The sequence below is a fragment of the Anser cygnoides genome, chromosome 10 (genome assembly GCF_040182565.1).
Source record: "Anser cygnoides isolate HZ-2024a breed goose chromosome 10, Taihu_goose_T2T_genome, whole genome shotgun sequence".
Taxonomy (NCBI): Eukaryota; Metazoa; Chordata; class Aves; order Anseriformes; family Anatidae; genus Anser; species Anser cygnoides.
The window spans coordinates 19,939,681-19,953,692 of record NC_089882.1 but is presented as its reverse complement, the minus strand read 5'-3'; the positions used below and the strand labels follow the sequence as shown (position 1 = coordinate 19,953,692).

At 37.3% G+C, this 14,012-nt stretch overlaps 1 protein-coding gene across 1 annotated transcript in view; it reads right to left on the bottom strand.

Annotated features, from left to right (window-relative positions):
* Window positions 1-13,552, bottom strand: part of SLC6A11 (solute carrier family 6 member 11) — a 93,858-nt gene extending 80,306 nt beyond the window's left edge. Inside the window, exons 1-5 of the mRNA XM_013187775.3 lie at window positions 13,186-13,552; window positions 12,487-12,717; window positions 8,989-9,123; window positions 8,680-8,820; window positions 7,063-7,153 (exon numbers count right to left, since the gene is read on the bottom strand). Coding sequence (XP_013043229.1) covers window positions 7,063-7,153; window positions 8,680-8,820; window positions 8,989-9,123; window positions 12,487-12,706 — 587 coding nt within the window. The 5' untranslated portion in view covers window positions 12,707-12,717; window positions 13,186-13,552. The remainder of the gene's footprint in view (window positions 1-7,062; window positions 7,154-8,679; window positions 8,821-8,988; window positions 9,124-12,486; window positions 12,718-13,185) is intronic.
* Window positions 13,553-14,012: the final 460 nt, after the last annotated feature.

The following is a 14,012-nucleotide window of genomic DNA, read 5'->3' as shown; positions in this document are numbered from 1 at the left end:
TACTATTGGGAAAGGCTGTAGAGAGCTGGGACCGTTCAGCCTGGAGAAGAGGAGGCTCAGAGGGATCTTATCAATGTATATAGATACCTGAAGGAAGTGTGCAAAGAGGTCAAAAACAGACTCTTCAGTGGTGTTTCAGTCCATTGCCTCTTGTCACAGGAGGTTCCATCTGAACATCAAAAAACTCTTTTTGACTGTGAGGGTTACCAAGCATTAGAACAGGCTGCCCAGGGAGGTTGTAGAGTTTCCCTCCTTAGAAACATTCAAAAAATACCTGGACATGGTCCTGAGCAGCCAGCTCTAGGTGGCCCTGCTTGATCAGTGGTTGGACAAGATGACTTCCAGATGTCTCTTCCAACCTCAATTATTGCTATTTGCATACACAGGGAGAACAGGCTAGGACAGAGAACTAAAATCATTGAGTACATCTATCTTCCTGGAAACCCTGGAAGGCTTCGGAGTCCTATATTCATATTCATAGCCCTGTTCTACCCTAAAGCATATAAGGTCTTCTACCAAGAAAACTCCCTATCAAGCTTCTGGTTATTCAACAGTATGTGACTTCACAACAGCTTCCACACTTTCCTGTTAATACTGTGCATAAATAATTAAATACTTATTAGTATAAGGACTGGAACTGGATGGTCTAACTATTAACCTATAAAGTAACAGAACAGCCTCTGTAAATCCTTACGGTCTTCAAGTATTCTTTTCAATCTAAACCATCTAAATAAGAACTGAAGCAGCAGGAGAATGATCCTCTAAACTTCTGGCTGAGGCACTCACCTCAGGAAGTTGTTAGGATCCCCATCTACACCCCATGACTGTTTATATTGTACAACAATTAGAGCAGGTTCAATGTGAAATCCCCATCCCATACAGACCATGTTCAAGGAAGTGGAACACATGTATTTAATTTCTTGAAACAAAATACAGCAAAGAGCATTCTAAATATTGAGTCAGAGTGAAGGAGACAAAGGACTTGCTGCTTTTTGAATAATTCCCTTAAAATTTCATGTAAGAGCAAAAAAAAGTTTTGTTTAAAGCCAAAGAGCAATTATTTGTTTCAAAAGTTGTAGCAAGTGTATTCGTTTAAGTAATTTTTTAAAGTCTTTATCTTTGGAGAGTGCAGAAACATACATTTCTTTGTTTCTTAACTGAAATAAATCAGCACAACCTAACACTAAAAAATATGAAAAAAAAATCGGGCCTCTCACACTTAGCACTTTTACTCTCTGTAGCTCAGATCCCCTTCTGTAAAATGGGAAGAATTTTGCCTTACACGGATTTTGTGAAGGTAAATGAACACGAAAGTAATCAAGATCTATGATTGCAAAGTCATTGATACCATAAGCACTCTAGAAAGCCTTGATTAAATTAATATCTTTGTACGGAAAGGAGAAATATAATAATAATGAGAATACAAAACATTGGAAAAGGAACATAGAGAAGAACAACAAAATATTCAATGTCAGCATGGTGTTTGCTCTCTATTATCCTCTAGCCAGAACAAAGCAGTTCTACCAAAAATAAAAAAAGTGCAGTTCTTCAACTACAGATGTCTTTAGTGAATATGATCATCAACTTAAACTTGCACAACCTCACTTTGAGCATTTCCTAATACTCAAGTGCATGACTCTAACTTTTGATGCCATTTTTTCTGCACAGTAGAAAAGTTATGTAAAATATTCAAGATAAAAACTTGGGGGAGAAATTTCATCTGCCTGATTTAGGCTAACATTTACCCTCGGCTTAGCATTTTGAGACATATCCCATTTCCTTCTTTGAACTGAAACCAGGCAAAAATCTGTGGTTCTGAGGTAAAACCAGATGAAGAGCTCATGTGAATCCAAACAAAGCACTGTTTTCACACAGTCTCTTGTGAACTGAACCGAAACAAGCAAGTCTGGCACAGCTCAATGTTCTTCTACAAGACATGCACAAAGGGCCTAGTTCTGAGAGGTGCTGAAGGTCTCTGGGTACTGAGCACTGCAGAATCAGGCCCAACTTGCTAATGACTTTTCATAGGACAGTGGGGATTAACCACAATGTGACTCTTGCAGTCATTTGCAGTCTGAATGAAACAGGAAAAACTCTTTGACTTTGCAAGGAAAGGGTTTGTGCCTTTTCCTTTTTGCTGAGAACAGCCCCTTTTCTTTTCCCTAAACAAAAAAAAATGGTTTTTTTTTTTTTTTTTTCTCACTAGGCTTTACTTGGAAATGCTAAGGATATGTCACTCCCTTCAGAGGATGACAGGCCAACAACTAGACCTTCTTCAGCAGAGGACTAAGTTGTTATACAGCCAATAACAAACTATTGAGGTGGAATCAACCACAAAACCATGGGTCCTCTGTTTGTCCAGCTCCCTTCCCAGGCACAAGAAACCTCAAATTCCCGTCCATGGTGACAGACCAGAGTAACAGCCAAAAGAGCACACAGATATGGTTCCTGTCCCCTATACCTGCTAGTTTCCTCACCTAGCAAATCACACATTACAATGTAGATTTTCTCTTCTCTGTTTTCCCAGCTACAAAGATAACCTCATCCACGGCTACAGCTCTCTTTCATGGGACTGCTTTAACATATCAAAAAAGATCAACACCTCTATTATTACTGCACCTATTTTAAAGTTTGAACAATAAAAATTGAATGTGACATACCTTGAAATTAACTTTAAAAAAAAAAAGCTTTATCAGGCTAACCCTTTAGGATAAGAACAACAAAACGAGCAGTAATTAACTGGACAGTCTCTGAATGCTGGGCACCACTATGAAATGAAGTGAAGTTTTCAGACTCTTGCCTGTTTGTCTCTGTAACACAGCATCATAGAACTTGAAGCACAAAACGTGAATTTTGATCAATTCAGCTGCTTACCTTTGAAAAACGTATACGCAGATGGAATGTGAAACTTATCAATACTATAACTTTTTAAGGAAGTTTAGAAGTCCTCTTTAAGCTCCTGATTTTTCTCAGAGTTGTCAACATTGACATCTGTGGTCAGTGACAAGTCAGATAACTCAAATGAAATCTTAAAACAATCATTAACAGGAAAAGACATTTTTAACTAAGCAGGAAAACAAGTAAAATGGGTCCAAGCCACTAGACTTTGCCTGCTGTTACTTCAGCAGGCTCAGGCCATTTTGCGTGTGTAGCTACATATAAGTAGTTATTAATTACAAACTCACAATAATATTTTAATTTTCACAATCTTTGTATTCATAATTAGAGGCTTTTGAATGTACCAAGGGGAAAAAAGCACCTAGGACCTACTTATCTCTAGAGTCTGTTTTTGTTTTAATAAACAATCCATCCAAGACAATAAAGAGGCTTTCATCTTCTGTGTGACCCTGTCCTCAAAGCTGGTAGAAAATGTCAAATTCTAAGAGGAAATGAGCCTATACCTATTAGGGTAGCAAGGAAACAATGTAGTCCGTACAGACCTGAGGAAGGCCAATTATTAGTCAGCATGCTACAAAAGCTTCATAGTACTGCAGAGTATTTTCTTAGTCTTCACTGCACTTGGGCAAATTACTGTTCGACTCCAGCAATAGTTTTAGGAATAGCCAAAGCCACAGAAGCAGTAAAAGCTAGAAATGTCAGCAGAGAGGCTGAAGCATTTATCTGCAATCCTCAAACCACCTAAGGATTTGGATTTGCTTCCAGTCAGAGATAAAAAAGGCCTGAGCCTTCTAGTCTAGATGATAGATATATAATAATACTAGTTAAAGGAAGGAGAAAAAAAAAAAAAGACGACTCCTTTTCTAAGTCAGAAGTAAAGACATTCATTTTGGGACTTGTGTATTCATTTACGCACACACAAATCCAACATGTGCCACTGCTACTAACCTCTGATGGCATTTACAGAATGCCAGTCTAGTCTGCTTTGTAATACATAGAAACCTATATATCCCTCACCATTATTAACTCAGATTCAGAGCACTCGCATTTCTGTAAATAGTGAATTCTCTCCAATTGTAAAGGGTTTTTATTGTTGTTTAGGTTTGGGGTTTTTTGCTTTGTGTTTGTTTTTAAGTTAAAAAATACGAAGATATTATGAATACCCTAGAAGACTGTGGTAAGGTGGTATGAGCAAAGGAAAAAATTTAAGATCAGCCTGACAGTTAACAAATGAACTATTCAGCTCAAAATTGGATCAAATACAGTAAGTAAATTGGATTACTACTCACAACAATCACTACTCTAGTTCATAGTGAATCTCAAACGTAGATGCTAATAGACCAAAAAACTTTTTACTCCAGCTGGCTCTTTCCAAAAAGAATTAGATTTACTGTGGCTATCACTTTGAAGAGTTTCAGTTGCAGACTTGACCATACAGAGAGCAAAATATAAAGAAGGTTTTGAATGGTGGTGTTGTTCAGAAGAAAATTAGTACCTCTGCCTTCTCTTCACAGGCATCAATTTAATTAATCGTAAGGAACCTGGTCATTATGCAAATTAATTCAGTCCTCTGATTGGTTATTCCAGCAGCGAAGATTCTCACACACTATCTACACAAGTTCTGAAAATAGTAGCTCACATCAGCTCTGTCCAGTCTAGCTCATCAACTTTCCTTTCACTATTTCTTTCAGAGTCTTTCAATAAAGTTATGATTTCTAACACTAGCATTTATAAAGTGGTAAAGCAACATCATGTGAACAAGACTTCTGGCTGACTGAAATAACATTTCTGGTAACATTTATCAAAAGATGACTTGCTGTAAATATTAAGTAGTCTGGTAATACATTTACTGTGTATTAACTACTCTCAGATCTGCACTGTACATTTGTACAGAGCTCTACCATGCATGTCTGATATGTATAAAATATATAACTATAATCTTCTGTTCATTCTGAGTACTCATTTTAATGCAAAAACTAGTCCCGGTATTTGACAAAGTTTGTTCTTCCACTTCTAAACTAGTTGGTTGTATCTATTCTAAATTTTGAAGCCATGCATAATTGTACAAAAATGTTAGCAAGGCAAAAATCATTCTCAGCAAGACAAGATATTCATTTTTCAAGGCTGAAAATTCATGCATCAGTTTTGCTTGGACACAGAAAGTGGAGAAGTTTAATATCTTAAACTGGTTTGGCCAGTAAACTGTTAGTATTATAAAAACCTTGTCCACAGATCAAAAAATAAATAAAAATCAAATAACAAAAGGTGATGGGTTTCTGTTGTTGGTTTTTTTTTTGATGACTCTAAAGATTTTGGAGTGTGTATTTATATGCATACGTAAGACCAGAAAAGAAATTACAAAAAACAACCCTAAATCTGATTACCTTTTCTAGTTTTCTAGTTTCTAGTTTCATAATTCATTCCTAATTCAGCTTAAATCAGCTTACATCCACAATTTGAAGGATTCAAAACTCACTATAGTTAGAACCCAGTTTTAGCTATAGAATCTTGTTTAGCTTCATTTTTAGAGAATTTTGAGAGAGGACATGCTTAGAATTTGTACATATGTGGTTCAAAATGACACTGACATGGTAAATTAGACAATCCCCCCCAAAAAAAGAACTAAAAAAAATACCACACACACACACAAAACAAAACAAAATAAACCTTCAACAAACTAGAAATATAAAACTTCACTTCTACTCTCCATATAAATCAGCTGAGTATTGCCTGCTTCCCTAGACAGCTGGAGTTACCATCAGTTACTAAATTTTGAATATTGTTGAATAAGCAAATAAACACAGTGAGTAAATAAGGCTAGTACTGGAGAAAATACTTTTTTCATTTACTCTAACTATATATTAAAAAAAAAAATCTTAGTTTTAGTTATCCCAAAGAGACATAATATGTTTGTGTTAAAATGATGAATCTGTAACAATAGAAGAGGCAACCTAAAATTCTTCTTTGTTCTGAAACATTATCTGGGAAGTGGGTAGAGTAGGTATATTTTGATTTAACAAACTAGGTGTTCAGATTATTGGAATTTTATCAGAGAAAAAAATACAATTAACTGGAGATATTTGTTATTATTAATGTATAATCAAATCTGTATACAGCATTATAACTGCCTTATATGTGTGTTAATATATATATAATAGCATTATTTACTGAACCAACAACTACCACCCACAAAGACTAAGAAAACTGAGGTAGCAAGGCTAAGAGATTCAGAAACAAAGACAATAGCATATGCTAACATTCAAGAAAATGACATCAGTGTAGAGTTCTCCTTTGTAGGATAGTCGTAATTTATAACCCTGTCAAAGTGTAGCTATTACAGTTCTGGAAAAAAATGAACAACAAAAAAAACACTAAGCATATAGCCTCAGAATAAGTTTCTACCTTGTTAATAAAATTAGTAAATTACAATGGGCCTCAAGAATATTTAGTAACCTAGGATTTTGTAACGCGTTCCTTTGAATTGTGAGGTGACTTCATATTAAAAGTAGCATTCCATTTCTGTGACTGTCTTAACACACACTGAGCCTTGCAAGGAACAAGTATGCAACTACACATGCACTAATTAAATATTTATAATAAGAAAAAATGTGTCATCACAATAGCAGTCCATATTTTGTCAAGAGATAATTATCTTCTATTACTCTAACTAGAAACCAGAATCAGAGACAAGAGAGTTAAGGTCTCCTGTTATTATTACAGCTAAATAACTAACACTTACACAGTCAATTCAAAAATAAGATAGAGAAGACATAATATTCTCTAGCTCAAACAAGGATGAAGATGCAACTGTTGAAAGAGAGGAAACATCCTGAAGAAAAAAAAAAATAAAATCATCCTTTCTTTCACCTCTGCCTCATTAGTATGAGTTTGAGGCTCTTTCCTCCAGCAGCAGGAGCCAAGCTCCCAAGCAAGTGGCACACTTTGTTCTGTGTTCTTTCAGAATATGGAATTCCTTTCCTTGTATCTTCTAAAAAGAGTTAAACCTCTCACCTTGACTCTCTTTGACTGTATGAGAAAATTTCTAGCTGAACTCATATCACTAAGTGCTATAAGCTTATAAGGTATTTTAAGGTACCTGTAAGCAACCAAAATATTGGAAGATAATGAACAGTCAGATCAAGCATGAAGTTTATGTGCACTTACTCCCAAAATTCCATCACTGGAGAAGTGGCATTTTGTAAAGAGACTTGACTGCAGTTGCTCATATTAAGTTTTTGAAATTCCACACAGTTTTCTGTAAGAGAACAACAAAAAAGTGTTTGCTATATTGACATGTAAATGTACATGTACATTTTTTCTTGTGCATCTTGTAAAGCCACCATTCTATAACACATTTGCACCATGTGGTTAAAAGGATTTCTAGGTGCTCTAAAATGCATCAGCTACTACTTCTGCAACAGCATATTTTGATCACAAGATCATAGGCCTGTGCTAGAAAAATATCCATGCAATATGTTACATTCTCCTGTAACACTCTCCAAATGCATGGTTGCAATGGTAAGGACCAATAAAACAAAACACCTGAGGCAAGAGAAAGAAGCCTTGAGAAACTGAAGTAACTGATTGAGAAGCACAACACACTACTACTCCAGCCAGTGGTTCAATGGCCAATGCTAACGATTGGCTTATGAAACTGCCAGCAACAAGCTTCCACTTTGCCTTAACATGACAAGTGCAAAGTCACTCTTTGACTTATCATCTCTAATACAGAAAAAGAAGATCAAAACAGCTCAGCATTATTGAAGTGACACTTGTTATTTGATCAATGTTGGCTAAGCTCCTTTGCAGGGATGCCAAAAATTATACTGAAGCCTTCCACATCTGTTGGGTGATGAGCTAGTTCCTTAACATAACATAAAATGCAACAGATTTCAGAGACTTTTAGGTTTGCTCAAAGACCATGATAATGTCCAGTTAATAAAAGCTATGAATGTATAATTGATATGTGATTTGAAATCAGACTAATATAAAGATAAAAGTAAAAACTTTAGGAGCCTATAAATAATGGCATTAGTATGTATTCCCACCCATAAACATTTGTTGTGCACTATAAAAAGTAGAGCATTATCAGTAAACGTATCAGTGAAAGGACAGATGCAGACCCTATACTGAAAAGCCTTATGAATATGTGTATTATCCTCTTTGATGCAAGAGGTTACTTTGCATGCATTAAGGATTATTTGACTAAGTTATCAGAAGTAGCTTTAAGTACATTATTCCTTAACATTTGGTATTAAAAAGAGCAAATCCACAGCTCTTTAATACTTTATTCTCCATTTAAACTCCTGATTTCACACAGTGAAAGAGCAAGATTGTAACCTGTCATCAGCTCTTCAGTTGAATTCACTCACTGTATTCAGGGAGAATAGATATGATTGCAAATGAGAATCCTGGGATCTAGCCAGAATATTTTACAAAACTAACAAAAAACAAAGCCTTCTTTTCCTATCTGACATTATATTCCACAGGAACAAATGCTTATACAATAACATTATACATGTTATACTTATATGTATACTTAATATATATATATATATATATACACACACACATACACACACACACTTATTATACAATGCTTATACAATAAATCAGTAAGTTTTCACTCCAGGATTCATTTATCATGATGTAAGTAGTGTGACGTGACTGATCCATTTGCAGAGAGTTTTCTACCACAATAGTTCTGTTCCCAACATTTTAATTTATCAACTAGTTGGAAATAATTGATTTGTTCAGCAATGATCTCTACTGAGGTCTTACCTGTATTCCATTCATGCCCACATGTAGCCCAAGGAAGCTCTGTAGTAAAGCAGTTAAACAGATAGAATATAGCCCATGCTAAAATGATGATGTAGTATACATTTAGATGTGCCTCTATAACTTGGGTAGCATATCCAATGCCTGGAGGGGAGGGAGAGAGAATAGAAAACTTTTACTTTTTGGATAATTTAAAAGCAAATACTTTAAGTATACCCTAACTTCAATTTTGATATATATATATATATATATTTTGACTTTACTTAAAACTTAATGCATTCTTTTGCAGTAGAACACAGAAAAGTTTGTTACCTTCAAACAAAGGACAAACTTTCCTCCAGCAGGTAATGCCTCCTTCACTAGTAAACTGTCCCAAGGCTGTCTCCAAGAAAAAAACTGGTATTCCACAGCAAATAAAGAAAACCACATATGGGATGAGGAAAGCACCTACAAGCAAACATTGAGGTGGTATTGGTTATAATGAACACATACTTTATTGACAGTTCAGTGAGAAGTTTGTTTACTTAATAAAGGAAGGATCACCTGTTAGCCAATTGTCAGGTGTTATGCTAAAAGTGCAGAAAGTGTTTATTCGTAGCACTAAAGTTAGGTCACTATCATGGAGGAAAAAAAAAAAAAAAAAAAAGAAAAACCACATACAGACAAAAACCCACCCCCATCCCCCTCCCTCCCCCTGAAAACCATAACAAAATTTCTCAGTATAGGCTATATTCTGCTAATCTTTCTCTCAAGCACAGGAAAGACCGAATTCTTGCTCAACCACACCATCCCACTCTGATCATCATCGAATCAGTCTACCCTATTTCTCTTCTCTTCCTTGCTCTTCTCAGGAAAGCGGGAATGAAGGAGCATTATGAAAGTGAAATCCAAGAAGTACTGCACAGGTTATTTAGATAAACCTGATGGTGAGAATCGTACGAAGGGAATTTTGAAATAAACCTTAGAACTACTCACACACAGGAAGAAAGCTGGACTTGGCGTTATCAGCTAGAAATTGACCATCAACCTTTTCATTACATGTTGACAGTAAAGTTCAGCAAGGATAAAGAGCAGTACAATTCAGTGCTGAAGAGCTATATATAACAAAACACCATTCTCTTATTAACACATAGCAGAAGCATTAGAAGTATTGTGTTGTTTCATGATTAATAATGTTATTAGGTATGGCAGCTAAAGAACATGACTGAAGTATGCAGAATCAAAGAAGTGACAGAAGATCCATGTTAGGCATAATGTCACTTTCTAATAATGTGGATTTTACATATTCCATTTAGAGCTGAGCCTAAATAACAAGGAATGAAATACACTCTTTCCAATACATAGAGAATCCATTAAAATATAAGGCCAAAATATTTTTTTCCTCATTCCCCAGCTACTTAGATTTTTTCCTCAGTCAAAGAATGAGGTGGATAGCAAGCTACTAACTGCCTAAGACTGAAACAAGGAAAGAAGAAAACACATATTAAGAAGAAATCATAAAATAAGCATTTCTGCCATTTTTACTTACACTGATAAACGAAGATTTACTGGTTTAACCTAACAGAGCAGCACAGTGAAGTATTGCACAGAAGTTTTTCCTAGCAAGACATATTTTACATTGTTGCATACGTTGACCAGTTCTTCAGAGTACTAGCAATAGCAACATTTCCCTCTCAATGGGAGTCCTAAAGATTGATTTGATCATTAATGAATAACACCTTATTAGCTACCTCTGTAATACTAAACCCCTATCAGAAACTAAACTATGAACAAAATGTTTCTGAATATACTTCAGGAAAATTTCTACAACTGCAAGACAAATAGGTATCCTGTTTATGAACGTTAAAAAAAAAAAAAGACAAAACAACAACAACAAAATACACCCACAACCTGTAACAATAGTAATGCTTTAGTCACTTCAATGACAAAGCTGACACAACTAAATACACCAGCTTTGTCTTGCAGGTATTTTCTTCAGACCCAGCACATCAATAGAGATGTCTTCATGAGTAATCTCTTAGCTCAGCCAGACAATTTGCATATAGTCGAATCTCAGCTGTATCTCAGACAAAACATGTAAACTTCAAAGAACGTTATCTGTGCATCTAAAAACATGGTTTCTCTATGTGATTCGCTGTACAAGTGGTTTTAAAAAAAAATCCTTACAAGCCATAATTTGAGAACTGCTGTCCAGTGCAAAATCCAGCTTGGCCCACTCGTGCACAAACCTAATGAGTTTAACAGGAAAACTTGTTGAAATTTAATGTATTGACTTTCATTCTCTTTCTCCAACTCCTTTACAATAGATATAACATCAGGAAAAATCAAAGGACATCAGGTTTCACTGCTTGCAAACAGATCAGACTCTAAGAAATACCTAATTCAAAACATTAAAATGAATTAATTTTCCTAAAAAGAACATCAAGTGTCCCTAAGAACAAATTAAAGTTATAGAAGCTCACGCCTATACTGCCCGTTATGGTTTAGAGCACATACCAGAGAAAGCTCAGACCTCAAAGTTGCCTACTACTGCTTCTGGATTTGTTCTGTACCTAGCAAGCTATTTCATAACTAGCTCATATCTCACCACTGTTTTCATATATTATATACTAAGTAGTTTTCAGCATTGTTGAAACAATTTTGCGTCAAACAAGCCCAATTCTGGTCTAATTCCAGTATGGCATATTAAAGAGTTACAAAAAAATACAGGTGATAGCCAAAGATCAAAGACCAAGACAACACTAAAGAAAACTGAAGTCAATGGTAAATTTCCCATGGTGCCAGGACACGACCAATCAAATCACACACACTAATTCTATTCTTAAGGGATGCAGTAGTGATAAAGTAAGATACTTAAGCAACAACTTTTTCACTAAGCCAAAACATAATTATAGTGTGTTATACCTAAGGGACAAGGGAAGGAAATTCGGCACAGCTCTATTAGCAAACCTGTTGAAGAAAAGAACTTTGCATAAATCAGCCACTGAACATATTATTTTTCTCCCAGGATATATGCTTACACTAGCACTGATTCAGACCTTAAGTGGGAGAATGTTGAATCCAGTTCACAGAACTCTAACCTTAATTTTTGTTTTTCTTTCCTCATTTCTACTCAAGTCATTGATATGACTATTCTTAATTGTTACGTATCTTACGTAGCCGATACCTAACTGTAACCAAGACACTCTATATATTATACCTTTGTTATTTGAAAGAGAAAAGAACAGACTTTACTGTCTTGTTCAAAATTTTATAGAGCCTGCTCTCTTCGTTGAGAGACAGTCAGTTTTATATCTTCCTTTAACCTACGGTACTGATTTGGGAAGTAGTGGCTAGAAGAAATACAGTTGACTTAAAGGAATTTTCTTATGACCAAAAAGTAAAAAAAAAATCCTTGTAGTAGAATCCTCTGAAATAATATTCATCCTCTCCAAACTATGCCGTTTTGAAAATGAAACTGCTACTTTCTTTTCTATGTCAGACTTAGGTAAGCATGCTTGAGTCTAAATTCACATGTAGAAGAAAACACAGCATTCTGTTTTAACTGGTTACTTCTGCAATAAGAAATACAGGAAAACATGCAAGTTTTCTACTTAAAAAAAAAAAAAGAACTTGACAATATTTGGGGAGAAGGGAAACATCACCATTTTTTCTTGGTTCTCATACGCTTAATAGTTCCCTACCCACACGTACACTGAATCCTGAATACATCTCTCTTACTAGTGCAAGGAATCACTCTGAAACATCCTTAAGAGTTTATTCCCTAGGTGTTTACGGTGAGCTGTAAATCAACATATGATGCCATCTTACCTCCTCCATTCTTGTAGCAAAGATATGGGAATCTCCATACATTTCCCAACCCAATAATCTCCCCTGCCACAGAAAGCACAAATTCAACCTTATTGTTCCAGTGGCCTCTTTCATGAACTTTCTTATCATTGCTGTGGACAAGGCTGGTACTTGAGGCTTCTGGGTCTAAAACATCTTCTGGCTTGCCATTAATTATAGGAATAGTCTTTTCAGCTGTCATGACTGTTCAGCCTATGGGAGAAAAAAGAAAAACATACAGATGTTTTAAGTCACTTGTTAACAACATTCAATGACTAAGAAGACCCTTACCTTCATTAGCTTCAAAATGCTTATTGTCTACATTTACAGGTGAAAGTGAAGGAGGCAATTCTGTAAGGCTAGGAAAATTGTAAAAAAGGGAAAATGAAAAAGAAAGCAAGAGAGAGAGAGAGAAAGCTTATGCATGAGGAAAAGGGAACAAGGTTTCTGAGTTGACACTGACAGCTAGGAGTAGGACACTGTTTTAAGGGCTGAGCAGTGAAACATTTTGAAAATCCCTCCCCAAGCAGGGATCCCTGCTTGACTAATCTCGCAGAGGACAAGAATCTACTGCACCTTCCAGGCACACAAATGAGAACAGAGGAAGAAAGGGATGTGGAGAAGGGGGCCTGAACGGCTCTGGCCTGCCTGGAGAAGTAGGGGAACTCCCGGTCTACTCACCCAGGGCTCTGCTTATGCCTGCGCGGCTGGGAGAGGGACAAGCTCTCTAGCCGAATGCTCTGCTCCCAGCGGACCTCCGCGGGCTGCCGCTCTCCGCTCGGTCGCACGGGAGGCACGGGGCACGGCGGCCGCCAGCACCTAGCGGCAGAGGCGGGCAGGGGGAGGCGGGGATAACGCGGGCAGCGTTCGGCGAGCGAGGGACCGGGAAGCCTCGTCCTGCGCTGCGGCTGCCGCCCGGCCGGCCGGCGGCGAGAGGATGTTCCCCGCTGCCCGCGCTCCGCAGCCGGAATTTGCAAATGCTCAGCCTTCCCCGGAGCGATGGTATAACACCCGCCTCCCCCCTCCGCCCACCTCAGGCTGTCCCACCAGCTCCCCCCTTCTCTTTCTCTTCTCCCTCCTCCTCCTCCTCCTCCTCCTCCCAGCATCACCGCCCGAGCATCCCCAGCCCCTCCCCGGGCGGCCCGGGCGCACCTGCTGCCCCCCGGCCCGGCCCCCCGGGGGGGCTTCGCCTTTGCTTCTTTTTTCTCAGTTGCGGCAAGTGGAAAGGGGACCCGCCGACCCCTGACCCCCAGCTGATCGATCCAGCTGGGGAGGAGGTAAAGGCGGGACAAAAATGGGATAAAAAAAATGTGGGGGGGACGTTTGGAAAGTGTGGAAACAATGTGGGTGCTTTCGAGTTACACTGGGAAAATGCAGAAACAGCCTACGTGGGCATTTCTAACCAGTGCTTTGCTTAAAATTAGAGTTGAATAAGTGTTAAATAGAAGCATCTATAAGAAAAAGCAAACTCCTTTGTGTCAGGTTGAATTAAATATTTCAAATAGATA